We start from the raw sequence: 27,990 nt of genomic DNA, 5'->3' as shown, positions 1-27,990 counted from the left end.
GAGGAGGGGGGGATGAGGGGGGGGGGGGCTTTATTTGATGTTATGAGTGCAGGACGACAGGGACTCGAGCTTCCTCGACTGAACATTTGTGTTTCGTCTTAAAAACAAAAACGCCGCCCAGTCACGTCCCCGCGGGGGACGGTTCAGATCTTATTGAAGGCCGCCACGTCCACGGACTGGACGCGGTCCGAGAAGGCAGTGATGGCTTCCTCCAGCAGGTCCGTGCCCACTTTGTCGTCCTCCACCACGCAGCCGATCTGGAGCTTCTTGATGCCGTAGCCCACCGGCACCAGCTTGGATCGCCCCCACAGCAGCCCGTCCATGGCGACGCCGCGGACGCGCGCCTCCAGCTCGGCCATGTCCGTCTCGTCGTCCCATGGTTTGACGTCGAGCAGGATGGAGGACTTGGCGACCGGCGCCGGCTTGCCGGACTTCCTGGCGGCGTACTGGGCGAGCCGCTGCTCCTTGATCCTCCTCGCCTCGGCGCTCTCGAGGTCCAAGTCGTCCCCGTTGTCGTCGTCGTCCCCCGCCGCAGCCGGGAGGACAAACTGAGTCTTGGCCGAGGGGAGGCGGTCTCTCTCCCCGCGGAAGGACTTGATGTGGGCGTACCAGCGCGCGAGGTGGCACAAGCTGGAGGCGGGAGCGGCGGGGATGGCGTCGAACAGCGCCACGTCGGCCTGGGACGCCGCGTAGCCCTCCACGTAGCTTTTGTCCGCCAGGAAGTCGTCGAGCGCCTTGAGGCCGGCGGCCGTGCTCACGTCCCCGAACGCGGTCCGCGTGGAAGTCGGCGGAGGGGGGAGGATCTTGCGGGCGACGACTTCCTGCGTGGGGACGTCGTGCGTGAGCTGGGCTCCCGCGGTGTCGCCACTGGAAGAACCAACGCAACAGGTGATGAGTCGAGCGGCCCCAGTTACCACGGACCAACAACCCCCCCCCCACCACGACGACCAGCAAAGCATTCACTCACAAACACGGTGGCGTCCATCTTTAATCACTCAACTTTATAAAGAAGTATTTAAAAAAACAACGGCGCCACACAGAGACCCGGAGAGTTTCTTTACAGTGAAATAAAGTATTTTTGCGTTTAGGAAGGTGACATCACAGGAAGGGCTCGACGTCCATCTCCAGGGCGGAGCAGGGCATGGTCAGCTCGAAGCGGGCGACCACGTCGGGGTGGAGGACGCCGAGACGCCCGACGCTGGTTCCGCGGACGAAGATCTCTGCGCAGCGACCGGGGAAGAAGGTGGAATCTGAGAGGGGAAAAAAATATATATATAAAAAGACTCATTTAAACCACCACGAGCCAAAAGTGAGCAGTAAGCATCATTAGTTCCACTGTGGAACTCAGTACGTTCGCTGTGTGCAGGTACAGGAGCCGTTTCTTATAATGCCGCACACACGTCCTCATTGAATCGCGGTTCTGTGTTGTGACAAGCTATTCCTGAGCAGCGTGTTACTATACAACGCGCCATCTGTTCCACCCGCGTGCTTCCTGGATCACGTTTCTGTACAGTTGCACATTACAAATGTCTTTTGGACTCTCTGGTTTTGGGACAGAGGACGTCGCGGCGCAGCGCCGCCTTTCTTGAGTCGAGGTCACTGCGACACAGATGCAATTTAAACAGACACAAAGCCTGGTCAGAGATCTCACAAGATGCAAGCTGTTGCCATGACAACAACAACACCACCCCCCTCCTCCTCCACTAACACACAGAGACATGCCATTCTCCCATGGTGCACTGCTCCTTCCCACGCTGCCTTGCTGAGCGGGTCCACAGACCACTGCGGTTGCTTTTCCGTCCGGCGTACTGCAAACCGGAGGAATGTGTCTGCGTCGGTGCACACGTCTCCCCCCCCCCCCCGGTACCGTGAGCGCGATGCCCCATGGCAACTTCTTAAATCACCAGTCATCAACGGAAGTCCAACGCTTGAGCCTTTAATAGTTAGCGGCTTCAACTTACTTCCGCTTTGGTCTTTTGGTGGGATTTGTTTACAACAACAAATCATTTTAAGAAGCACGCTGGAGATTAGAGACATGAACCCTTTAACTCCGGCATGTATCAATAGGCAGGTTATGACATGTCCCTCAAAAAGACACACTGATAACTTCAGATCAATTACCAATTACATTGGACACAGTGGTCTCTTCCTCCACTACTGATCCCCTGGCTCCCTGTTGCAGCGCCCCCCTCCCCCACCCTCCCACGTCAGCTGGGAGTCATGGCGAGCGGCGAGGCTGCTGTGCACATCCTGAGGGTGTGCGTCTACGTCAGGTGAGCACCCATGGTGGTGGTGGAGGTGGTGGAGGGGTGGGCGGGGGGTGCATGTGCCAGCCTCTCGCTGCACTGCAGTGGGAGACGCCTCCCGTCCCCACACACACTCCCATCCTTCCTGCACTGGTACGTGAGCCCATTGATCTGCAGTGGGAATGACCTTGGGACAGTGCATTGCAAGGAGATGCATCCGAAAGACGAGACCCCCCCCCCCCCCCCCCCCCCCGTCACACACTTATCTTCCGGTCACATGACCCCAGCGCTACTCGTTCTCTCGACACAGAGGGGAGAGTCGACTGCAACGAGTCCTCGACAGACGGACCCATGAACCGTGACCCCCCCCCCCACGGGGCGGAGAGGTGGGGGCCGGTGACCTAAACTCTCTTTCAGTGGTTTCTCATTGAATAAAAACAGCAGATGAAACCATCGTGAACAACAAGGTGTCCAACGCGTTCTACAATAAGCCAGCAGAGATTTCTTCCTGTAGGGTTTAGAGTGGCGTTCCACAGCAATGGCTCCGGTTATAATGAATCTGGTGTCTTTGGAGAGTTCTGTTTTAGAATGATGTACTTTGTCACGTTGCAATTGTTTCTTTGCAGGAGAACGTGGAGGCTTCATGCAAAGTGAAGCAGCATTTCTGTGGATTATTTATGATTCAGAAAATCGCTCCCAGCATGACGTCACTCGGTAGAAACGGCCGATCAGTAAATCACATTTATATCAACATTGGAACAAAGGAAACATAAAGGAAATAGTGGATTCATCTATTTAATGAATTTCTACATGCTCTGAAGTGCCACCCCCCCCAACCCCCCCCCTCCCTTCTTACCCTCGGCGGCCTGGATGTGGTACCCGTCCCCGCGGGCCGACTTCTCCTCCAGCAGCTGCATGGTCCGGTCCAGCAGGCCGTGGATCACCTCGAAGCCCGGGCTCTTGTTGTAGTAGACGGCGCAGAAACGCCGGCTGTTCCTTGCCCCGACATCTAACCGGGAGGGGGGGGGGGGGGGAAACATTTGAACTGAATCAGGTCCGGTTTTTATTTTATTTAAATTTAATTATGGAAGAGATGCCTTCTTTCTAGTTTGTTTTCTTATATTTATCGAGAAATTGGTGTCTGCGACAAGCTGCTGAAATAAAATGGACTTTAAATCGGACACCTCACAAGCGGAACGTTTATTTCCAACTGAGAGGTTCGACATCCGGGTTTCTGATCTGAATCATCGCCGGCTGCCATCACGCGTCGCGTTGAGCGAACGATTCGGCGCTTCACAGACGCAGTCGCCCACCTTTGGTCTCGTCCTTCAGCACCACGTCGGATATCTCAAACAGCTTGAGGGGAAGCGGCATCTTCCTGTTGGCTGCTACGGTTTTCAGCAGGCCGGGCAGCAAGGTGGTGCGCGCCACCTGGTGGAGACAAACTGAGGTGACGCTGGAGTTTTCCAGAGGACGAGTTTAAAGTTTGGCCAACGAAGTAAAACTTCATTCTGTTCTATTCATCTGCATGTTTTCATTTTACTAATTGAATTGTGAATAACGTAAAACATTAAATGATTTCCTTTCAGGCTCCGAAATGAACAATTGGATTTATTTTCCAGGTTCAAACGGAACTGCTGTCATTTAACACCTTAAAGCTTTGTAGAGTCATTTATATTCTGCTTTACCTGGAACTCGGCTGTCTTGGGGTTGGCGATATGAACCGCTCTGGTCTCGGAGATCTTCTTTCCCAGCTTGTCGGCTATATCTTCTTTAGAGCACTACGGGGGGGCGAGTGTCACTGCTTATGAACTCAGCCTGTGTTGTTGCTTCCCCTCACAAACATGCATCGTCTTCTTACCAGGGCAAAGGTCAGCGCCTCCGTGAATCCAGCGGCGGCGAGTTCCTGTCTCAGCAGCTCCATCAGTTTATTCACCGGCAGCTGAGAAAACAAACAAAACACACGCCGCGTTTTTTTTCAGCCACAGAGAAACACGCGCGCGTCCAAACGTGGAGGAGGAGACGCCCACCTGGTGTGCGACGGTGTAGGTGAGCGGCGTGGTGTACGGGATGTTGTTGAACCCGAAGGCCATGGCGGCGTCCTCCATGATGTCGCAGGCGTGGATGACGTCGGAGCGCGTGGGCGGGATCTCGACCTCGATCTCGTCGCCGGCCCCCGTGACCTCGGAGCGGAGGCACATCTTGGTCAGCAGCCGGGCGAGCGTCTCGGTCGACTCGCTGTCGGAAGGAACGCTCGTTAAAAGGAAAGCGCTGTCAAGGAAACGCTGACAGGAGGAGCCGGGGGGGGGCGGGACTGTGTGCGTTTAGAGCATGAAAGGCTTTTTAAAACATTCACGATGCAAATTATCACGTCTCACGATACGTTTATTAAAAAAGATGAAAAGATGAAATTTAAGATATTGATACAGAAATATGGGCTGATTGATTAAATGTAGGTTCATCCGATCAAACTACCAACTTTACATTTACCTGTAGGCACTTTCTAAAACTATACTATACATTAGCAGCAAATCACTCACTTGATGCCAACTTTCCTGTTGATGAACTCGCTGGACAGCTTCTCCTTCCTGTAAGCCAGCTCCTAAAAAACAGCAGCAGAGCATCAGCAGACAGAAGGAGGAATTATTTGTCTTTTCCTTCAGCATTTCTAATATTACTGTTGACTCAGAACTTGATCGTATTTTGTACTCAGAGTCGTCGTCATAGCAACAAACTAGCAGAAGGGAGGAAACGTACTCAAGTATGTTACTGTAGTATTTGATGTAATTAACTACGAGACAAAACTAAAGTGTCCCTCTTCCTGTTTGGTTGCGAATAGTTGATTTAAAAGTCATTATTCTGCAGCCACAGCATTGTGCTGTATACATTTCCAAAAGGACCAACACAATTTGGTTGTAGAGAATACATTACTGGATATTTGCAGGTCTTGCCGTCGGGGTACACCACCTCAGCCTCCTCCACCCTGAAAGAGCACGAAGGAAAAATGAAGAAGAATGAAGAACAAATCTTGCAATAAGCTAATGCTCTCGGCCCTCAGTGGATCCACCATGTCCCTCATTTAATATGAACACAATGAACCGGTATCTTGGTCACCAAACCTCAATAATTGAGGATCATTTGTTGAGTAATATTATTTAGTCATTATTACTATGAGTGGGGTAATGCTGGGCCATAAGAAACACACAAACAAAAAGGCTTCCAGCGAATCGTCTCGTCGTCTCCACGGAAACAACAAGCCGTGACTTGAGTGGCTCACGTGAAAGGCTGTGCGCAGTACTCGCTGAACATGGTCACCATCATGTCCAACACGATCTTCGCCTGCAGGGAACAAGAGGAGCAGAGAGCGGCTTGAGGTCACGAGTCTCTGGTGGATTTATGCGTTTCTCCTCTCGGCCGTACCTTCGTCACGTCTGTGGCCGTACACTCAATGAAGACGTTCTTTGTCTCCAGGGAGATTTTTGAATGGTCACCTGGGAAGAAACAAAAAAAATGATGTTTAATATCATAACAGGGTGAATCGTGTATTATGAGGTATTCTAAAGTTCATATATTTTGTGCTTTGTAATTCTACTTTCCTAGTGTTGTTTATTTACTCTTCTTTTTTAACATTTGTGTTTAAAGAAACTGCAACTATGCGATGTGTGCGAGCTGGGAAGTTACAGCTGTAACAATTCAGTGCGTCAGATCATTAGTACCCCGAGACACTGCTCACCGTTGATGATGGGCGGCATGGACAGGACGACGCCATTGCTGTCGTAGATGACGGGGTACACGGGCTTGTCCTCGATGATGTGAAGGAAATGCTTCAGGTGGCTGTCCGTCTGCACGAATCACAGAGAACAACAGCCAGGTCAAGGACGCTCAGAACAAACAAACTGCTGCTCCTCCTCCTCCTCCCGACCCCCCCAACCTTGTAGAGGCTCATGAGCTGGGTGGCGGTGTACTCTTTGGTCTGGTTCAGGGGCTTGAAGCTGATCTCTCCTGGAGGTTTGGCCGTGTAGGTGAAAGGACCGGAGATGGTGTCCAGGTCATGAGTGCCGATGGCCACCAGGCTCCTCTTCCTGCGTGCAAAAGGAGAGCAAGGTAACAATGGAGTCACATGGCACAGAGGCTCTTGATCTCTTCAAACCACACAAACACTTTAAATAATGTGGTATTTAGCCCAGAAGCCTCATTTGTTCTCACATGGATCACACGTTCAACAGGGTCACCGAGCACTTAAACAGTCAAGCCTGGTTAAATATTGTGCCATTTAATTCCACCTGCCCCGTCAGACCAGCAGCAGATGCAGCGGCTGCAACACCCCAGGAACATTTGACAACCTGCAGGAGAACTAACAGATGGTGTTCTGTTGTACTGCGATGATCTGACCTGCAGACGTTTTGGTGGAGTTTGTCCTGCAGCTCGATGAAGCTGTCGTAGCGTTCCTGTGTGAAGGTGATGTTCCTCAACACTGCGGCCACGGCATGCGGTCGCACCGCCGCCGTCTGCACACATGAAATCATGACTAGGGTTACCATGGTAATACATGTATTTAGGATTTGTAAAGTAGACTAAGGAACGTCTCAGGCCACAAGCGGTTATAATTATGACTGCCGCCACCCACCTCCTTGGTAATAACAAGCCGCTGAGGCTCCCCGCTGACCGGGCGAACACGTCTGTAGCGAGGTGCCTCCATCCTGCAACACAAACACAACCGCAGTGCCAACACTGAGGTCTAAACGCACTTCACACTCAGCTTGCCATCAAGAGTTACTACAGGGGAACTTTCATTTTGTGTTGTTTTTGACAGTCCGTGTTGAAGTGGTAGAGTCCCCAGCACCAGGGTCCCTTTAGAAAACCGCTCATTCTACTGCAGCTAGGCTGCCTTCAGAACAGACAACGTGAGGGACGGGAGTGTTGACATAATGGAAGACATCGGTGGGCTCCGAGGTAGCATGCTAGCATTAGCAGATCAAATCGATCAACATGGGTTTTCTGCAGATACGATTTTGACACATTGGTTTTTTTTTGGAAATACTAGGGAGCGGATAAGTGCTCTTCAAGATGTATACATAGACGACGAAGTTTTAAATTGTTTAAGACTGATTGAGCACCGCGTGCGTGTGGAAGAGGTCCAAGTTGATGAAGTCAACATTAGCGCTGGTACTACAAGCACAGGTGCTGGACGCCCGCCTCTGGATATTCCTGGGGACAAGCTGGCTAACTTTGTGTTGTCCGGTCTATCAACCCGAGAAATCCAATATCCAGGAATATCCAGAGGCGGGCGTCCAGTACCAGCGCTAATCTCAAGTCCCTTAGCCAGCCTTCTTTTGCACACGGCTCTGTTGTCTGTTCTGAATGTTAGATGTAGCCACGCCCCCTGATTTGCTTCTAAAAATGTGAAATGTAAAACGGCATTATGAAATAAAAGTCTCTGGAAACGAAAAGTGGCATTATGAAATAAAAGTACCATGAAATGAAAAGTGGCATTATGAAATAAAAGTACCATGAAATGAAAAGTGGCATTATGAAATAAACGTACCATGAAATGAAAAGTGGCATTATGAAATAAAAGTACCATAAAATGATTAAACGTATTTAATATGTATGTATTTATTGCCCAATTCATTTATTTCATGATGTATTAAAATGCATATTTCATGTATTTATTAATTTATTTAATTTTGACTAAAACGGCATTCCCTGGAGGAGACGGGGTTCAAGCACAAAGGGTCACCTGCCTGACTTCATCCCATCTTGCAGGGGTTTAGCGTGCATTAAAAATAACTAACTGGAAAGGGGCAATCTTATTGTTGATGCAGGAACCTCAAACACACGGTCACCCACAGCAGTATGAAAACCACCCACTTGTTCATGAAGACCTGCAGGCCACGGACCAGCCCCTCCAGACACAGCAGGTCATAGCGGTTAGCTGGTACGTCAATCTTGTACAGGATGACGTCAGACGCCCCCGAGGCCTTGGAGCCGCCTTGCTCCCGGCTGATTATCTCCTTCTCCGAGGTCTGGAGTCAGAACAGAGTCAAGTGGTTACACGTCACAGATCAGGAGATGTCGCTGAGCAAAAGATGACGGATCACTGCAAACGATCGGTTTTATTTGTGTTGTGTGTGTGTGCGGTTTGATCTGCTTTTTAACATTGTTTACTCACAATTTCATCCAGCTCCAACCCATACTCAAAGCACAGCTCGTCAAACTCCTCATCAGCTGAAAGAAGAAATAACCATTTACTCCCTGATAAACAGCTGTATGAATGTTAAGTCCTCACCGGCTGCCTGCTCACATTTAACTCAATAACTACATGACGCAATGACGTTGACGTCCAACAGCGACGTCAGAGCTCTGGGGAATACCACCTTCACACTGATGCCCTTATCTGCAGGATTATGTCAGTATTAAAATGAATATTTGGAAGAAACTGTATCAACGGGAAATCCCCTTTGAACGCTTTAGTAAAGATAACTTCACGTGGTGAAGATTAACGTCAGCGCGCAGCTGCTGCTGCTTCGCTAGCCGCCATGCTAATGATTTCAGGTAGTTTTCTGTCTCTCTCGGTCTTTTAGAGACACGTTGGCCTTCATTTACCAGGCAGACCTTTTGTTCACTACTCGAATACGTTGTCAACCTCACGTACTGTATGTTCTGCCCAAAGCTGTGAAGAGAAGATCCCGTTTCACTCCAACAGTCGGCATGTTGGCTGCTCGTCCTCCACAGCGCTTCGGTTAAGGACCCCTCCAGCCGGCTGTAGCTGACCGGCGCGCTGCCTGGCTGAAATCCAGTTCAATTGCAAACACATCTTTTGTGGACATTCAATGGTTCCATTCGTGGGAAATTGTAATTTATTACATATTATGTGCGATCACTAATTAGCCTAACTTATTTTCTAACTATGGTTTATAAAGAGAGGTAAGCTACAAAGCTGTATAATATTTATTATTTAATATTTGCTATATTTATTTAATTTAACTAATGAAACCTATATTTATCTATTTGTTGCTGCATTTTGATCTTATATAGCTGTATAAATATATGTTTTCGTCATAATAGATATTGATTATTTTCAATGAGAAGTAAATTCGACTAAAACATTTTTTTAATAAAGTAAACAACATCAAACTACAAAATGCTTTCCAGTTAAACATCCAGTTTCATTAGCGTTCATTGTTCTCCCACCGCATAGAGTACTTATACTGAATAACAGTTGCTTATGTTGTTCTCCAACCACAAGATGCATTCAATCACCATTTAAGAGCCTATGGAGAGCAATCTTAGTGGAATATTTCTGGGGAAGAAGAATGAAAATCAAAGATTGATCTCTGTTGTCCAGCATTTCAAGGATTTTAGGCAGGAAAGCTAGAAATGAGAAACAGAGGCTGAATGCACTTGAAATAAGGATGCCGTGTCAAGTGTCAGTTATTTATTATATGAGAACAGATTGTTGCACATGCATGTAATAGCAAACATCTGTGTATGAGGAGTGGCAGGATTATCATGATCGCATGACATTCCGTGCTGTGAACAGTTTGTAAATACATTTAGAAGAGAAGCCAAAGGAAACGTGGTGCTCAAATTGGACATTCCTGATTAGGCTCAGTTTTACATTGAATACTTTACCATCATTCTATTATTAGTAATCAGATCCCACCACCTGATAATGAAGGATCGCCACTACAACAATGACGACAAAAAGGAAAGAGTGCTACGGGTTTATAACATTACAGCATCCAACAGATGCAGATGAGATCGACATTATCATCAGTTTTGTGAGGCGAGGGATTCACTCGGAGCCCCAAAGCAGATAAAACTCAGCATATGAGGAGGCCCCCCCAGTGACCCTGCATGTGTTTAGGGCTTAGTAGGGGCTTTTTTTCTGCCTTTTCCCATTATGTTGCCACAGGATTTAATAAATTAAGACCACAATCCCACTGCTGTGCCGCAACCGGGACTCCACAAAAAGCAACAAGTGCCCCAGTTAATGTGGCACCGGCTCGGGATGGAAGGCAGAAGTGCACGTGTGGCCTCCGAGCTCCTTCTGAACCCCCCCATGCAGTCACCTCCTCTCCATCCTGACCCGGCCCCCAGCACGCGCCACCTCAACTAGTCCAATCACGACGCAGGAAATTCCCCCCCTCATCCCTCCCTCCCAACGCGACAGCCAGCATCACGACGAGCGTGTCACTCACTTCCGGTCTCGCGCGGATGAGAGCCGGCTGGATGTCGGGACTCGACTCTGTCCGGATGAACTGAGTGGTGAGGTTTTTATTTTTTATTTTGTCGTTTGTGTTTGTATCCAGATGTGTGGGATGCTGTTGCGAATGCCTTCTCCGTTATTGTTAAAGGAGAGAACATTACGCTTACAATCAAGATGGAATATTATGTTAATGTGTCATTTAAAGTACATTTTTTCCCCGTTATAATGCATTTTTCCCCTTCGTCAGACATGTGAAACGTCTTATAACGAAATGCGTTGGTCGCCTCGTATGGCTGACGCCTAATACACGGTGTGGAATTAATCATTAACGTCACTCCGAAGTGTCGCAACGGGCGTTTCAAGTGTTTTGTTTTGAAAACTTCAAACCGGAAGTTGAGTCGCCACAGCGGCGTGTTTGACCCCCGACAGCAATATAAAGACAACTGAATGTATTACACGTGTCTCAATTATGATGGCTTATAAACACACGGTATGATTTGTTTATTCTAAAGAAATCTACATTCACTTTATATCTTTATTATTAATATTCTTAATACAGAATATGTGTTTGTTATGAAGACATTTACATGTATTATGTTTCTCTAATTATGACGAATAAGGACTTCTAAATCATAAATTCTAAAACTAAATTATTTGATGTTTGTATTCACAATATTAATATACTTTTTTGTATTTCACAAGCTATACTCATTGCAATGAGCATATTTGCTGTTTTAAACGGCAGCAAAACTCTCTTTACACTTTACAGAGACATATTTATAGAAATAATTACACACTTGTTACAACCAAAGGCCAGAATTTAAATCTCTGTCACCACAGTCGTCACTAACTAATCACTCTCCTGCGTTCCCTCGTCTAAAATAACTTTTTTTTTAAAACACAGCTGACTGGAAGTGGGCCGAGACAAAGATTACTGAACGCCGCCGCCTCGAACTGTCCGGACACAGACGCCATTGTCCTGTAAGGAATGGTCCGGTTGGATTAGACGCACACGCCGTCACACTCATCCCCCGTTATTTAGGGGAACCTTGTTTTCTCAGAAAGGCACGAAGAAGGAAATAGTTTGTCACGTCTGCCAGCGGTTTATGTTTTGCACACAAGACGATCCGGCCTGACCCACTTAATCCGCCCGTCGTGTTTTCGCTCTCGCTGAAATCAGAATTGAAAGCCGCCTTGTTTGCTTGTGCAATCACTTAGATTACGTCCCTATGTTTCATATTTTGGCAAATAGTCGACAGTTAATGTGTACAAATCCGCGCCGCACCTCCACCCTAAACATACGTCCATGCCACACACACACACACACACACTGGTTGACGACGGAGTCAACACAATGGCGGCGTTGAACCCTCTGCGAGGCTGCAGGGCCCAAAGCTTCGGTGACGTCGGCGAACAAAAGGGCCCATTTACAGCAGCTCTTCGAGGAAGCAAACGCAGAGAGAAAGAAACACACACCAGCTCACCCCACCACTACGTGCACCGCGTCACAACATTACCCAGTTAATCCCGCTTCATCCATCCTGCTCTTGGGAAACAAAAGTAATCTGCTTTGAATTTGAAGAATCTTGATTTATTCCCTCAGTAAACAAAGTAAACATGAGTTTATTGTCTCAATCTATAGTTGAAGTCTTCTTCCTGCAGCATGATGTTCATTTAGTACATTATGGTCCATGTTGAGTCAAACGGACCATAAATCCTAATCTGCACGTTCCCTGTAGTTTGCACTGTTCGCATTGTTAGCTGCCCAGCACCTTTTTGAAGTTGTTCTTTTCACCACTCACCTGTAGCTGCCCTGTTCTTTCTCCTATTGCCCAATAGTTAATGTTACCCAGTTGCTCAGACTACTTCTCTACGGCCTCCATTTAATTACCACCGCCTTTATGCAAAAAAAACAAATCCGATTCGACGGAGAAACAGACTTTTGGGAAGCTGGAGCGTCCCGCGAACACGCGGGGCCTCCGGGCCTGGAAACAAGACACACCGAGCAACAGCGCCGAGCGCAGAGTCCACATCCCACAGGGAACAGATGGTAGCCTGGGAGATCCCTGCTGCTAAAGGAAAATGCCTTGATTTATTTATGAGTCTCAAAGGGACACTTGAGTGACGAGTGCTCTGGTGAGATGAGGAGGGCGCGTCAGAGGACAGTTTCGTGAGGGGATGGATGGAGATTCAGGGGGGCGAGATGTATCCCTCGTATGAATAATGTAATATTAGTGCTGCTCGAACAATCTGCCTTCACAGGGTGAGAGAGTGTGTGTGCGTGTGTGCGTTTGTGTAGATTGTCACACCATCCTGACGTGCGTGTCGATGGACTGAGTAGAAATGTCAATAAGCATTATGGTTATTTCTCTGGTGGCCATGTAGACTGTATCAAGCCCTATTTCACAATAAGAGAAGACATATTTAGATAACGGTGTAAAATACTTGAGTTGGCAGACATCACAAAAACTGCCTTTTTAATCTTAAAATCATCGTTCATCTTTGCCCCTCGTACAAATTAATAATTACTTTAACATTTACGTATCGAGAAGTAGTGCTAACAGGATGCTTTTCAGGAGATAACCTCGACGCTGATCTCAGTTCAGGACTCTGGACAGCTCCTGAAGTACAGTCGCAATGAGTGTGTGTGTGTCCTGAGAACATCAGGGAACACTGGTACAGTAAAGCTGGGGAGACCTTCTCTCTGAACGCCTCGGCTCCCTGCTCCTCACATTATGACCTCTGGATCGATACGCAGGAGGAAGGAGAAGGAACATTTTGTTGCGTCTCGGTTTGCCACTAACAGAAATGTCCCTGTGCTTTCTGAGCGTGCCAGACCTCATATGTCTCATCGCTTCGTTTTGAGACTCTTGTACTTTTAAGTGCATTGTTATGAGCGCAGGCATGCTCTTATTTTGAAACCAGCTCAGCAATGAAATGTTAATGCTCTGATGCCATCTTAATGTTGTTTACTTTGCCGCAGCGTGGACCTGTTGGCGTTTCATCAAGCCGAGCTCTCTGATAGAAAGCGAGGACGAGGACACGGGGGACGGACGTCAAGACACCAAGACACCAACGTCTTCACAGCTCCACCGAGATGAAGCAGAAGGAGGACCTGAACCCCGTGCTGGTGCTCCTCTTCCACCTCGCGGTGTGGATCTACACCGCCGTCACCTTCCTGCCCTCCTACATCCTCAGCCGGGTCCCGGGACCCGACGGGGGACGCTACGGCTCCGAGGAACAGCGGGCCAAGACGGCGAAGGCCCGCTCGGCGCCGGGACGCCCCGAGGGCCCCTACCGAGCGGTGGCCGCCGCCAAGAGGCTGGCGACGTTGCTGCACCCGGGGGTGGACACCCTGGACAAGATGTTCGAGTACGCGGCCACGAGGTTCCCCCGCAGGGACTGTCTGGGGACGAGGGAGGTGGTCAGCGAGGAGGACGAGTGCCAGGGCAACGGGAAGGTGTTCAAGAAGGTGAAGGGGGGCGGAGATGGAGAATGAAAACGAGGTTTCTCATTCAGTGCGACAACGGCAATTCAGTGTAACTCTGTGTGATCTGTGTGTGTTTGGAGTTTGCACAAGCCGACTCTGAGCGTACGTCTGAATTACCTCGTTAATCCCAGCGGCCTGATCCTTCTAATCCAGTTAAACCTCGCTGTCGAAACACCTCCGAGCCGTTTAGCTTCGAGCTGTTGTTGCGTTGGGAAACAGTCGCGTACACTCATCGTTACGGTGCGTGTTTGTGTGCACTACTGCTGATTAACCCCTAGGAGCCAGCAGAAGCTCACGGGTGGAAGCCTCTCTGTTGGTTATTAGTGGGAAACAGCACAGTCATGTGACTTGAGCTCTAAGATTCTGACCCGTCCTTTGTTTTTTTATCTGCTGAACCTTTCTCTGTGAACAAAATGTAACCCTGCTTCTTCCACTTATCCCCCCCCACCTTCTGCAGGTGGTTCTGGGGGAGTACCGCTGGCTCTGCTATGAGGAAGTCCTCACAGCGGCGTCCCAGCTGGGCGGCGGCCTGGCCTCACTCGGCCAGCGGCCCAAAAACAACGTGGCCATCTTCTGCGAGACGCGAGCCGAGTGGATCGTCGCCGCGCAGGCGTGTTTCATGTGCAACTTCCCCTGTGAGTGTGTGTGTGTGAGAGTGTGTGTGTTTGTGTGAGTGTGTGTGTGTGAGGGTCATTTGAGGTCGTCTCCGTTAGCAGCATCGTTGTTGACGTCCGACGTCTAAAGCACATTAATGAGGAGTCACGAGGCAGCGACGCGTCGGGCTCATAGGAAACAAACACAAACAGTAAACATATCGTTACAGAATAATCTGTAATATTAATATAATAATAAACTCATATTACACTTTATACCTGTCGTTTGGAATGTATGCTTGATAATTGGAATAGTTAAAAAAGGCCTTTCTGACTGACTCAAACTGTTTTCTTCTACTTTTGGTTCTGAGCAGCGTTGAAATGTGTCGAAATGATCGATTGCGTCACACACTCACATCGTTCCACAAACCAGAAATCGGGTCCGTCGGCCTCTCGTCATCTTTTTCTCTTCTTTTTCTTTTCAATCTTAGTCACAAGTGTGACGCTTGTCGAGTCCAGGTGACTTATTTAAAAAGAGCAGAAGGCCGATTGTCACAGAGGACTTTCTAAAACCCCAAACAATGGTTTCTCGAGAGCCGCGCTGATTTACTCCTTGGTTTGTTCCCCGCGGCGGCGCATTGAGCTCTTTAAAGCGGTTCGACTGTCCTTGAAGGAGCCTTCGTTTTCCTCTGCTTCACTCTGTGCGCCATTAACGCTGCGTGCACGAGCCAGACTTTAAAAAAGCAGCGTTCTCTCCGGCAAACAGCGAGGTCACTGGATTCCAGACGGCGTGGGGGAGGAAGGGAGGAGTTATGGGTCGCAGGGGCTGATGGCGTCAGAAGAGAGAGGGGTGAGAGAGTCTACGTGAGCATCTGATGTTGACAGAGGCATCCAGGAGTCAGCCAAAGGCCCCCAGGGAACTATAACACTTGTGTGTGTGTGTGTGTCTGTGTGTGTGTGTGTGTTTATTGTCTCTTTGTCCAAAGGCAAACACGCTCATTATTTGGTGTTTATGCACTTGTCACATGTGCGAGCCGAATAAAGGAGACACGCAGGCTCCCCTCAGCTCAGGGTTTGTGTATTAAAGCATTAAGTATTAATGCTTTGCTCGACCAAACTAAATATGTTTGGTGCTTTCACCAAAACGAGTATTTCGGGATATTTTCCTAAACCCAATTAAAAGTTTTGTTGACGAAGGTTGTGTCCCGTGAAGGTGTTGCATTGAGAAGACTTTGTGCACGTTGTTGTTGCTGCACTTTCATTTGGGAAACAAATGGCAGATTAGTAGAAAATAGTAAAACGGCAAATGAACCGTGGCATGAGGATACGAGGTGTTACACGCATGAATGACACAGCAGAAGTTCTGGCATATAGCAACCAAACATCTGCATCACATCTTCACCACTGGCTGCAGAGGGGAGCATGCACATTCTGCACATTCAGCAAGTCTTCTGAATTACCATGGCCCTGTTGTGTGTCTGTCTGTGCGTATATACATGTGTGGGTGTGTGTCTGTAGCCCGGCGTAGTGTTTAGATCTCACGGCTGGAGGTCTCATGGCCCTCGTCCACTCTCACTCACGCACACACAAGTGTTCCAGGCCCGGACCCATAAACCCTGGTGTCTGTCTCAGTATAAATACATGCATAATATATATAACTGGCCCAACACCTTTGAGCCGCCATCTGTGTCCGGCTTCCACTGGTGGCCCCGTGTTTAACGTCACACAGCTGTGAACTCTGGGTAATTCCCTCGGACAAAGGCGGCAGAAGCACAGACTTGTGGAAAGAGTTGGTGGTGATGTGACTTTGGGACCGGCCTAAAGCGCCTGAGAGTCTGTGGATCTGTGATGATCGGAATCGGGCGTTTTTATCCCCAAAAGATTGACTGTCAGGGGGCGGAGCTTGCAATGGGTGACGTAATAAATGTGGGAGGGGCCAAATCAGAGGGCTGGAGACGTGCACGTCCATCATCGGTCTCCCCACACGCTTCACTGGCTGAATGATAACTCCGCCCACATGGCCGTGTCCCTATTGGCTAAAGACATTCTTATTTCTTATATATATTCACCAATTCAGATATTAAGTCCTTGTTTTTGTATCTAGTACGCTAGTTTGAGTAAACAAATGTATCGCGTTCCAATACAACATTTTGAAATAGTCCCACCAAAACAAAATGACATTTATTTATATATTATATTATATTATATATATTATATTACTCAGGTCAGGTTAACTTCTAGAAATCTACTTTTACTACATTTCATGGTTACATAGAGCATTTAAATGATTAACGTGTCACATGACTATTGTGTAAAGAAGATTATTTATGATTGAGTCATTTGTGAAATATTCATATTCAGATTTATGTGTGTGTGTGTGTGTGTGTGTGTGTGTGTGTGTGTGTTGCAGTGGTCACCCTTTACTCCACACTGGGAGGTCCGGCCATCGCTCACGGCCTGAACGAGACTCAGGTCACGCACATCATCACCAGCAGAGAGCTCCTGGAGACCAGACTCAAGGTGAGGAGACTCAGAGAATCGCTCCAAAACGGTCCCGTCTAAAAAGCTAGATCGCAAAAAAACACAAAAACGTCCAAAACTGAAGTCAAATATGATTAAAACACAGCTGCGAGCAACATATTATATTTATAGATGGATTTACCTTCATCAGAGTACACAAAGTATATCGCTGCCGATAAAAAGTGAAGCAGTGTTTACATCACTGTGCTTCTCTGCTTTGTGTAACTACAACAGTAATACGAGGGCAACTGTCTGGAGAAGTGCGCCTGCTGAATGTTGAGGACTCGTTGTGACGGGTTGAATCCCCAAAGGCAGCTGGTCCTCTGGCGATTCATCGCCCTCTTTATCGAGGCGGCATAAACACAGACTCCTTTCCCACAAACCCCGGCCAGCCCAAATGTCGCTGATGCTGTCTCAGTTACTCGTCCAGGACAGAACACGGTTTTCATGGCATGTAGAGGATGTCATGTTTGTGCTCATGCTTGCGTGTGTGTGTGTGTGTCTGTGTGTGTGTGTTTGTCAGCCCATCCTGATTGAAGTCCCGCGGCTGCAGCACATCATTGTAGTGGACGGCGCACCGACCTCGTGGCCCGGTTATCCCCGCGGCATCAGCGTCCACAACATGGCGGCTGTTCAGAAGCTGGGAGCCAGGCCTGAGAACGGTAAGCGGCAGCCAGAGGAGCCGGGTCCGATGCCACCCGAGCAGCATCTTACAGGACCCAGCGTGAAGCCTTGTGGACACACCATTTTGTGTACTTTCGTTCTACTTTTGGAACCACTGAGCCGTTTTTTGGAGACGGGCCTCTGTGAAGAAGCCACGGCTTTGAATAGCTCAGAGAAGTCAGCGACCAATAGTCCCCCCTCTTAGCGGGATGGTCATGGCGGGGGCGGATTGGTATCGGCCCCATTAGGTCGTGTGAATGAGGAAGTGCTCACATCTGTGTCAGATTACGGCCGATACGCTGCTTGTTCAGCCAGCGGATTGGACGGGGGACGAGAGGTCGTCGCCCACTCTTCGCCTTTTCGTCTTGGCCTCTTGAACCGAGTGACCTAAAACAAGAGAAGCTGGCGGTGCCGTGTGCAGATAGAGAGGGAAGGAAGGAGGTTTGGGAGCTCTGGGATATACGGGAGGGTCATGTTTATACGCAGCACTGTTGACTTCACATGACATCAACTCTCAGAGCGCTCACTCCTCCGTACCTCGCATCCGAGCGAGAGGGAAGAGGAAGACGAGAGGCCCTCCCCTTGTTACTGCGCTCTGATTTAATGCCGCCCTTCATCCTCTGGATGTTGTTTTAGTTTCGGGGGCCTTTGTTTTTGCGCTCAGATGTCCTTATTCGGCTGTAGCTCAGCGTGCAGAGAAGCCAAAACCCTCTAATTCATTTAAACGCCTTCCGGCAACACGCTGTGTTGGCTTGTCACATACATGCATTTATTATGTACACTTTGTATGATTGAATGAGTTTGTTTGCATTGATGAAAACGGCGCCACACCACTAGTTATTTATTTATTCAGGTGCTTTGGTTTGGTAATGACGAAGCTACGCTAATCTAAGCTAAACTTGAATCAACACACCTCTGAACGTGACATCCCCTTTCACTCCTTCCTTAAATAACACGATTAAAGGGGACGGGGTCACTTTATTCCTAAATGCATCATTTACCGCTCCTCCCCTCTCCTCCCGATGGCAGGATTCCTTTGCATCAGAGCATTACGTATTAGGCTTTACTGGAAAACGTGCTCGGGTTCCATATGAAAGATTGCGTCCATGCAAAAAAGCGCTCTCGGCCTGCTAGATGAGAGGAAGTGCAAAGTAAACAGACTGACACAAAGCCGATAGCCAGAGCAGGATTAACTGAAGATAAGATGCCTGCCACATGCACACAGTTTGAGTCCCGACGTGAGAAAGACAGTTGGTGTTTTTTGGACAGCACAGTCAGACACAAGCTCTCCGCCGGGCCAAGAGAGGCCCGGTTGTTTGGTATCACAGCTGACTATTTTCCATCCGCACGTTTGAACTCGGCCTCAATCGAATTCGGGAACTAAATATTTCCGTGGCCTCTGACGCCCCTGTGCTTTTTCTTTTATTAATCGTGTTTATCCTGCACACATGCAACAAACATTAAACACGCAGAGGCCTTTATCCAAACAATGTGTCTTTGTGGACAAGTTATGAACTTGGATCCATTTTTTTTTAGGCAGTTACTCTGTGTTCTTGTCTCAGTCGATGCATGAATGCAGGTTTTGTCCCGTTAAGCTCACTCGTGTGTGTTTGCGCAGCACGTTATCGCGAGGCGCCGCTGCCCTCGGACATCGCGGTCATCATGTACACCAGCGGATCCACGGGCGTACCGAAGGGCGTCATGATCTCCCACAGCAACGTCATCGCCGGCATCACGGGCATGGCCGAGAGGATACCCAACCTGAGGTAGGCCACCCAGCCTCCATCTACACACACATTTTGTGTGGTCAGATTTGTTGTAGTTTCCTTTTTGTGTTAATTAAATGGATTATCTGCAGGCGCAATTTCTGTACCCAGCGATCAAAAGTTGAATATTTTGTGAGGTTTTTGTCTGGAAAACATGCTGATATTCCTTTGAGTTTTTTTACAAAAATGTTTGATGAAAACATTGGCATCCTCTTAGCCTAGCTTAGCATAAAGCCTGCAAACAGGTCAAACAGATAGCTAGCCTGGCGCCGTGAAGGTGGCTCTATTATATCTAACGGTCGAGGTTTTCACGTAAAAGGAGCGTGAACACAACCATGAGGCAGCAAGCAGGATCATGCAACACAAATGTTTACATTAAAACAAAGGGACAAATGAGCGTTCTCCCACGAGATCGCAGAGGGAGGAAATGCGGAAGGAAGGGAGTACGAGCGGAGGAAATAATCGGGAGGATGGGAGTTAGCCTGAGAATATTGGAGGTTAAGTCGCTGAGTTGTAACCTCAGCGATGATGATGATGAAAAGGATGTTTTTCTATGTGCGTGTTGAGTAATAAAATTGATCCTTCACCAAGCCCCTCCCCCAATTTCTACCCACGTCACAGTAACCACGAAGCCCACACTGGTTACCAACCAGATCCAATATCATGTAACCTCAGGAAAGACTGAGGGTGAAGCGCTTGAATCAGATGTTCAGGAGGTTAAAAAAGATAAATCAACAGGTGACAGTAGAAAAAGTTAACCAGCGCATCACCTGAAGATCAAGACAGACGATTAAATTGAGGAACAACACTGTTCCTGTTCAGGAACTACACGTGCCAGCACTAGTTAATGATACGCTAGTTAAATCCCCCTAATTAGCTCCAAATCCACAAAAACAGCGTGAAGAAGAAGAAAATCCGACCAAACTGCACAAGAGTGACTGCAGGGTCGCGACGCTGACCAATGCTACGATATGATTGGCCGGTTTGTATTTCAGGGGCGGGGCTTAGTGAACTGTAGATAAAGAAGGCAGTAGGTTAGTTTTTAGTCCGAGCAAAGCAAAATGTGTATTTATGTTTAATAATCCGATGCACTCACTTAAAGGGGACTTTGGCTCCAGAGATCCTGCTGGTTTGTATGAACACGGACATTCCAGCGTGAGATGACACTGACCACTCGCGTGCACGTGTGTTCACAGCGAGGACGACACGTACATCGGATACCTGCCCCTCGCCCACGTGCTGGAGCTCAGTGCCGAGCTGGTGTGCGTCGCTTACGGCTGCAGGATCGGCTACTCCTCACCTCAGACTCTAGCCGACCAGGTAACCGGCGACGGAAACGCCACCGATTCCGCCGATGCAAAATGGGATTTGTACAATTGAAAACTGCTTCTTCCCCTCAAAAAGTCAACCAAGATCAAGAAAGGAAGCAAGGGAGACACCAGCGCCCTGCGGCCCACCCTGATGGCAGCCGTCCCGGTACGTTCCACTCACATTCCACGTCCACCGTCTCTCACTGAAATCAGTGCGAGGGGCTCAAAGATTCAGATTCCGGCTGTGGAGACGCAGCCGCGGACCCGACACGTCCAGGCCTGCTGGACAGTGTCTCTGGAGGGGCCGTGACGTGCAAACTGTCTGCCTCCTACCGCAGGACAGTTCCTGCTCTTCATCGCTCAGCAATGTTTAAAACACCCAGGGGATGCAACGGTATCAACGGCAGGATGGGCTTTCGCCCAAAAGCCGACGAGGCCGTATTTATTTAGCCAGTGACGGAGGTCCCGCCCTCCTTAAGTGCTTTCTTAGCTCTAGCGGGAGTTTACGATTTAATGTCGGGCTGTTCTTAAACGTCTGTATCCAAAGAAAATCTATTCAATCAACCAATTCAGAGTCATGTGATCATGAACCAGGAAGTACGTGGGGGGGTTAAACTCTTTATTTGATTTATACACAAAGATACAACGTAGCTTCAACTCAACCGCTGACGTGAAGAAATAGGAAAATATAGATAGTCGCCGGCTCGTTTCTCCCCCTCTCTTACATCGTGAGCCCCCCCCCCCCCCCCCTCCATGTCCCCTCCTTCCCAGTGGTCCCAGTGTAAAGGGCAGAGGGCCCCAGTGTCTGGAACCATTCACAGCTGTAAACAGAACGTGAGAAACCCCCATGTGGTCACACACACACACACACACACACGTACAAATTGTTTGCTGTGATATGACAACAGACTGCTGCGTGGATCCTGTGTCGACTTCCTCTCTCAGTGCTTCACTGACGGACACACACACACACACACACACACACACACACACATACACACATACGCTGGGCCAGATGTGTTTTCTGTTATTATTGTTTTTGGTTTGTGCCCTTTCCCCCATTTATTTCGTCTTGATGTGTGCATTTAATTATTTCCTCTGAAGACACTAGAATAAATCTAAATGTCATCAATGTCTTTGATGTCCACGTTCTGAGTACAGTTCTTTACTGCATTTTATTTGATATGTAAATCAAATAAAATGCATGAAGCCCTCGCTTTACTTCCTGGTGGATCTACAAACAGATTGACTGCTCTGGTTTGGTCCCTTGTGATTAAGATCAAATGAAGAGCATGTGTGTCCAACATTGTCCTCATGTGTTCCTCTGGACTTTATTAAAAGACATTTGTTCGGGGGGGGTTTTAACGAGCTCTGACAATCCAGAGCTGGTCCTGATGGACTTCAGTTTCCTTTTCATGTTTGTTTAAAACCCTCCTAGTTAAAAGAAAAAATACACTAAAAGAAAACTAGTCACAAATCTGATGATGATTCCTCCGTGATGCGGATGCAATACTTTGGTTTTGTCTGAAGGATTCTCCGCTCTGAGCTGCTCCTCACATCTCAAACCTTTATTTTATTGCAGGGGAGATACATACTTCTCCCAACGTCTGCGCGTCCATCTTATCCTCCTCTCATTCGATCACGTGGCCTCGGCTTTTTCCTCTCACCCGCGTCTCATCACCTCTCCCCCTTTCCCCCCTACCTCACCTGCGACCAGGAGATAATGGACCGCATCTACAAGAACGTGATGACCAAGGTGGAGGAGATGAGCCGCGTCCAGAGAACGCTCTTCACTCTGGCGTACAACTACAAGCTGGAGCAGCTGGCCAAAGGAAACGGCACCCCGCTGTGCGACAGGTGCGCTCGTTGTCCCAGCGGAAGAACCTCCCCGCGGCCCCCTCGCGTTCTCCCTCCCAACACTCCTCTTCTGCTTTACGTCCGTCCAGGCTGGTGTTCGGGAAAGTGCGCTCTCTGCTGGGGGGTCGGACGCGAGTGCTGTTGTCGGGCGGCGCGCCGCTCTCCGCCGCCACGCAGCGCTTCATGAACGTGTGTTTCTGCTGCCCGGTGGGTCAGGGGTACGGCCTGACGGAGACCTGCGGAGCCGGGACCATCAGCGAACGTGAGCGCCAACGGGAGTCCGAAAGGATGCGGCGGGGTTACAGATTGTACAGCACTCTGGGGCTGTACAAAATAAAATGAACAGGGGAAAATAGCATAATAATAAATATATAGACCGATAGATATCCTGGCACAAATGAGAGAAATGGCATATCAGCCTCAGCTTTAATGTTTAATCCCACTTAGCAAATGTTAGCATGCTAACGCACTAAACTCTGGCGCATGCGTCTGCGTTGTTGTGTTGACGCACTCGTCTCAATTTATGGTACTAAAAGTCATATTGTCATATTTACGCATTTCTTCTGACAAAAGTTCTTCAATCTGATCCGTTCTCTCGTAAACATTCTTCGTTTTAATAATGGCGGTATTGTGCTATGAAAACGGAAATGTGAGACTCCGTAAATGACGTAGTTAGCGGACCAATCGCAGCCTTGTGCGCTGCGCGACGCTAGGCTAGAAAAATGGGTCGGCGCACGCAAGGACGCAAGGAGGTGTGAAAAGACACGCAAGGGACACGCAAGGGGGTCTTGCGTCTGCGGCGCTCTGAAAACGCAGAAGCATAAACTAGTCTTCAGTTGGTGAGCATGATGAAATGTGCGTCAGGATGTTAGCACGGAGCTAACTGAAAAACTAGTTAAGGAAGCTATTCAACAAGAATTACAATTAAGAAGTAATTGATCTTGAACACGTATTCTTACATAATTTGCTCCAAAAGATTCATTAACTGGAGAAAACTGGAAAAAAAAAAATTGTTGTGATGTTAGGGGAAACATTTGCGATAGAAGACGCTAGAGGACACGATCAACATTAGCGACAAATCCTTGTGCGCTAAATTAGCATCACATTTTTAGCCTGTTTGGAAATTAGGGAGATTTGAGCTCATGTTTTGGGAAATAAAGACAAACGATCAAACTCCCCACAAAAAATGCAGACATTACTCACTTAGCTGGGAAATTGTTTTCTTCTCTCCTGACGATGTGCGCCGGAGAATGTCGCTCATATCTGTGGTGGACACGGCGGTCCCAATAATCGTTTTTGTAAACCTTTCAGCTAATATGTATTAGCTGTTATTGACGAGACATTTGCCCCCCTACCAGAAAATAACTAAAAAATAAAAGTACTGCAGCGTTTCCCAGGCGGACCGAACCCTCAGCGGCTCGGGACTTTCTGCTGCGGTCGGGAACACACATTTAAGGACATTCCTTTGGGATGGCGAGGGGGGGAAAGTGACGTCGCGACGGAGATAAATGTCGTGCCAAACGACGCTATGGAGCCTCCTGATCACGAGTGATTTGTCCTGTTCTAGTCTGGGATTACAGCACTGGGAGAGTAGGCGGGCCACTGGTTTGCTGTGAGATCAAACTCAAAGACTGGGTGGAAGGTGAGACAGCACACACACACACACACACACACACACACGATATTAATAAAAGCAACCGGTCACATGGGTTCCAAAGAACATGTGTCGGCCCCGGTTGCCCTTTCTTTCTTGCATGAAATGTCACGCATGCTCCTTTCTGGGTTCCATCCCCCGTTAATCGCTCCCGAGGACTCTGAGACCGAACCTTGTAAGGAAAAGCATTCTTCTTAGTCCTTCCCGTACACTTCCATCCTTTTTTTCACGCAAGGGATCATAACTCGTTTTTATTACACTCTAGATCTTGATACTTATCTAGTTTATTGGTTTACGGAGCAGAAATGGATTTCAGAATAAACAATCAGTTTTCTTATTTTTATTCTGTTGCAGAATCCAGAGAACTGCAGGTTTGTTTTTTTAATTGCATTTTCATCCATTTTTAAAATCCCGCTTTCAGGTGGTTACCGTAAAACCGACAGGCCACATCCCAGAGGGGAGATCCTGATTGGCGGGCCCAACGTCACCATGGGATACTACAAGAACGAGGCGAAAAACCAAGAAGACTTCTTCGCCGACGAGAACGGCCAGAGGTGGTTCTGCACCGGAGACATCGGAGAGTTTCACCGCGATGGCTGCCTCAAGATCATCGGTGAGGAGAGACGGATGGAGGGAGGACCGAGAGGAGAGCAGAGGGCGTATGGTTGCTTCTGTAGAACCGAGGGCTAATCTGTCTTTGCATAGACATCATCTCTCCAGACTCAACGTAACGGATCAGATTGTACGTCACGGGCACCACAATGCCCCCACGGTCCTGTGAACTTCACTCAGCCAGAACCCCAAAATGTCCACCGTTACCCTCAACACCGGCGGTCAGATATCAGTGGGAAACGTGTCCTCTTTGCAAAAAACACATCCATGCGTCTGGTCGTGCACGTTGAAATACGGATCATCATGTTCTCTGCTGTGTTTCTCAGATCGTAAGAAGGACCTGGTGAAGTTGCAGGCGGGAGAGTACGTCTCTCTGGGGAAGGTGGAGGCCATGTTGAAGAACTGCCCTCTGGTCGACAACATCTGTGCCTACGCCAACAGGTGTGTGTTCCTTTGTGTGTTAGCGCATCCGTGAGAATTCTTCACCGTCAGGGGCTGAATGTTAAAATGCGTCACGGATCAATCTGGCAGACGATTATCAAGCTTCGTGTATCCTGGCACAGTTGTTACGAATGGGAAGAAAACAGGATGGAAAACAGGTTTTTTAACATCAGCATCAATGGGGCCGTTGCCCGATGTGTTAAAGCTGCATTTTATCTGCTGTCCACCAGGGGCGACACCTATAGAAGTCTATGAGAAAATGACTCTACTTCTCTGTAGTGACCAGCAGGGGGCGACTCCTCTGCTCCCATAGACGTCTATGAGGAAATGACTCTACTTCTCTGTAGTGACCAGCAGGGGGCGACTCCTCTGCTCCCATAGACGTCTATGAGGAAATGACTCTACTTCTCTGTAGTGACCAGCAGGGGGCGACTCCTCTGCTCCCATAGACGTCTATGAGGAAATGACTCTGGATTTATTCCCTCTGTAAACATTGTAAACATGAGTTTATGGTCTCAGTCTCTAGTTTCAAGTCTTCTTCAATACGGCGTGATGTTCATTTAGTAGATTATGGTCCACTTAAAGAGTAAAACAGACCATCTTCATGTGACTAACGCTGAATGTAAACAGAAGCTTTGATTGTGAACAGAAAACCTGCTCACGCTCCGCTCGGGAATGTTTCCATTCCCTTTTACGGGAAACAAACGTTAGTGACGAACCGCTCTTCCGCTTCGACGTCCCTTCGTCGGCGTCGTCCCGCTCTGCAGCAATGAGGCGTACGTGGTCGGCTTCGTGGTGCCCAATCAGAAGCAGCTGTCGGCTCTGGCCGAGCAGTACGGCATCCGAGGCTCCAGCGAGGAGCTGTGCGCCAGCGAAGCCGTGGAGGAGCTGGTCCTCAAGGTCATCACAGAGGCCGCCCTGGCAGGTGAGACGACGTTTCTCTTTTCTTCCGCGAACGCCTTTTCGTGGGGGCTCATGGTCAACGCTCCGCCCTCTCCCGCCGCAGCCCAGCTGGAGCGCTTCGAGATCCCCCGCAAGATCTGCCTGAGCGCCGACCCGTGGACCCCCGAGACGGGGCTGGTGACCGACGCCTTCAAGCTCAAGCGCCAGGAGCTGAAGACGCGCTACCGAGACGACATCCAGAGGATGTACGGCGGGAAGTGACGGCGAGGATCGGGGGCAATTGGTTATTCCCAAAGCACAGACCAGCACTCTGAACTATCCCTGCTGCCCTCTCACTGCCCCCCTCCTCCTACTTGCCCCGCGAACACAAGAGACCTGAATCTGTGATGAATACCAAGAAAAACACTTCTGCCCCCCCCACCCCTCCCTCCTTTTTTTCCATTAGCCCAGGTGTACGACCTCTTTGCGGGGGGGGGGGGGGGGGGGGGATTCTTTATTGTTCCAGATGTGAGTTATGAAACAGCTGGTGTTGTCTGTTGAACTCCTTCTAGGGGCCAAAGCGAGAGGCTCCGGTTGGCGGACATGTTGCTTGGCGCCGATTGTGACATTAGATCGGTTAAATCTCTCCTCCAGTTCATCTGCTTCTTTTAACGTGAAGGTTTGAGATTTCCTTCTTCCTGCAGGTCAGGAGACGTCCAGTCAAGTCCTCTGTGTTCCTTCTATTTGTCCACATGTTTTGAGTTTTTGTCTCCCACCCACAGTCGGGACGTTGACTCCCACGGTGGCGGGACGCGTCTCCCATCGGCACATCTCGATACCAAAAAGCACAAAGTCAGAGCCGGTTGGTAAGGAAATTACTACCGAGGTCATGAGTCATCAACATTAAGGCCGCGACAAATGGAACCTAATATTCTTACTTAAAAAGAAAAGAAACAAAGATGCTCAGTTGTTTAGTCTATTGCATTTTCCTACAGTGACATACTTTTTGTATGTGCATAAAAAGGCGCACGTTTTACAGACCAAATGACTGTGTAACATTTGATAAATCCCAGTGCAACATGAAAATGGATCATGATTACGGGATAAACACATAGAGCGGGTTTGGAACAAATGACGAGGGTTACTTATGGACATCGTCCCTCACGTGTGACACCTGCTGACTTCACTCTCGTGACTCATGAGCCACGCATCTGCCATTCCTTTCCAGCCACACGCACACACACGTATGTGGAGCTGTGGTACGCAGAGGAAACACGTGTTCAGCCTCTTTTGTGACTCCAGCTTCAGTGACTGGTTTTATTTTTGTGCCGAGAGTCAACCTTGTAACAGACGTGTATCCGACTATTTATTTGCTATTTGAAAAATTACCCAAATTGAAGTAAATAAAGATTGTGTTCGGTCTACATGCAGGAGTGTTTTTATTGTTATGGAGCATAAATATAACGTAAGTGGACTTAATTGAATCTGGATGTGGAATTTGTGCGACTAAAGTATGTTTATTCATATGTGCAGTTCGAATAAAGGAAATCAGTGATTCAACCCGTATGGAATTCAAGCATCAATGCTCGTCATTTATAAGACAAGGAAAAGACATGGAGACACATCGGCGTTGTCAAAATGAGTCTTTGAAGCTTAAAGGAAATCCGTCATTTGGAGAAGAAAGAAAGCCACCGATGGAATGACAGAAATAATAAATATCAGAATGAAAGAAATGAATCTGACG

At 48.4% G+C, this 27,990-nt stretch overlaps 2 protein-coding genes across 4 annotated transcripts; one reads left to right on the top strand and one right to left on the bottom strand.

The window, feature by feature from the left end:
- Positions 1-3: 3 nt before the first annotated feature.
- On the bottom strand, positions 4-9,065 carry farsb (phenylalanyl-tRNA synthetase subunit beta). The gene is made up of 18 exons (XM_078107137.1): positions 8,902-9,065; positions 8,419-8,474; positions 8,118-8,272; positions 6,874-6,946; positions 6,639-6,754; positions 6,178-6,328; positions 5,980-6,088; positions 5,667-5,737; positions 5,524-5,585; positions 5,178-5,229; positions 4,787-4,848; positions 4,277-4,484; positions 4,108-4,188; positions 3,935-4,027; positions 3,560-3,677; positions 3,103-3,255; positions 1,103-1,250; positions 4-867 (listed from the first exon to the last, which is right to left on the bottom strand). Exons 1-18 carry the CDS (start codon positions 8,957-8,959, stop codon positions 144-146), a joined length of 2,490 nt encoding a protein of 829 aa, XP_077963263.1. The 5' UTR covers positions 8,960-9,065; the 3' UTR covers positions 4-143.
- Positions 9,066-10,246: 1,181 nt separating this feature from the next.
- Positions 10,247-27,670, top strand: acsl3a (acyl-CoA synthetase long chain family member 3a). Of its 3 annotated transcripts, XM_040180495.2 has the most exons (16): positions 10,425-10,517; positions 11,363-11,439; positions 13,442-13,930; positions 14,406-14,583; positions 16,952-17,061; positions 17,585-17,723; positions 19,343-19,490; positions 20,687-20,810; positions 20,895-20,966; positions 22,518-22,657; positions 22,747-22,919; positions 24,225-24,299; positions 24,733-24,924; positions 25,250-25,364; positions 26,132-26,289; positions 26,371-27,670. In XM_040180495.2, the coding sequence occupies exons 3-16, from the start codon at positions 13,556-13,558 to the stop codon at positions 26,526-26,528; spliced, it is 2,157 nt and encodes a 718-aa protein (XP_040036429.2). In that variant the 5' UTR covers positions 10,425-10,517; positions 11,363-11,439; positions 13,442-13,555; the 3' UTR covers positions 26,529-27,670. The 3 variants fall into 3 exon arrangements, with proteins under 3 accessions (XP_040036421.2, XP_040036437.2, XP_040036429.2); XM_040180487.2 differs by lacking the exon at positions 11,363-11,439 and having other exon boundaries at positions 10,247-10,517; XM_040180503.2 differs by lacking the exons at positions 11,363-11,439; positions 25,250-25,364; positions 26,132-26,289; positions 26,371-27,670 and having other exon boundaries at positions 10,350-10,517; positions 24,733-25,141.
- Positions 27,671-27,990: the final 320 nt, after the last annotated feature.

This window comes from Gasterosteus aculeatus, chromosome 1 (assembly GCF_964276395.1).
Source record: "Gasterosteus aculeatus chromosome 1, fGasAcu3.hap1.1, whole genome shotgun sequence".
In the NCBI taxonomy this organism is placed as follows: domain Eukaryota; kingdom Metazoa; phylum Chordata; class Actinopteri; order Perciformes; family Gasterosteidae; genus Gasterosteus; species Gasterosteus aculeatus.
This window is presented reverse-complemented; position numbering and strand designations above follow the sequence as displayed.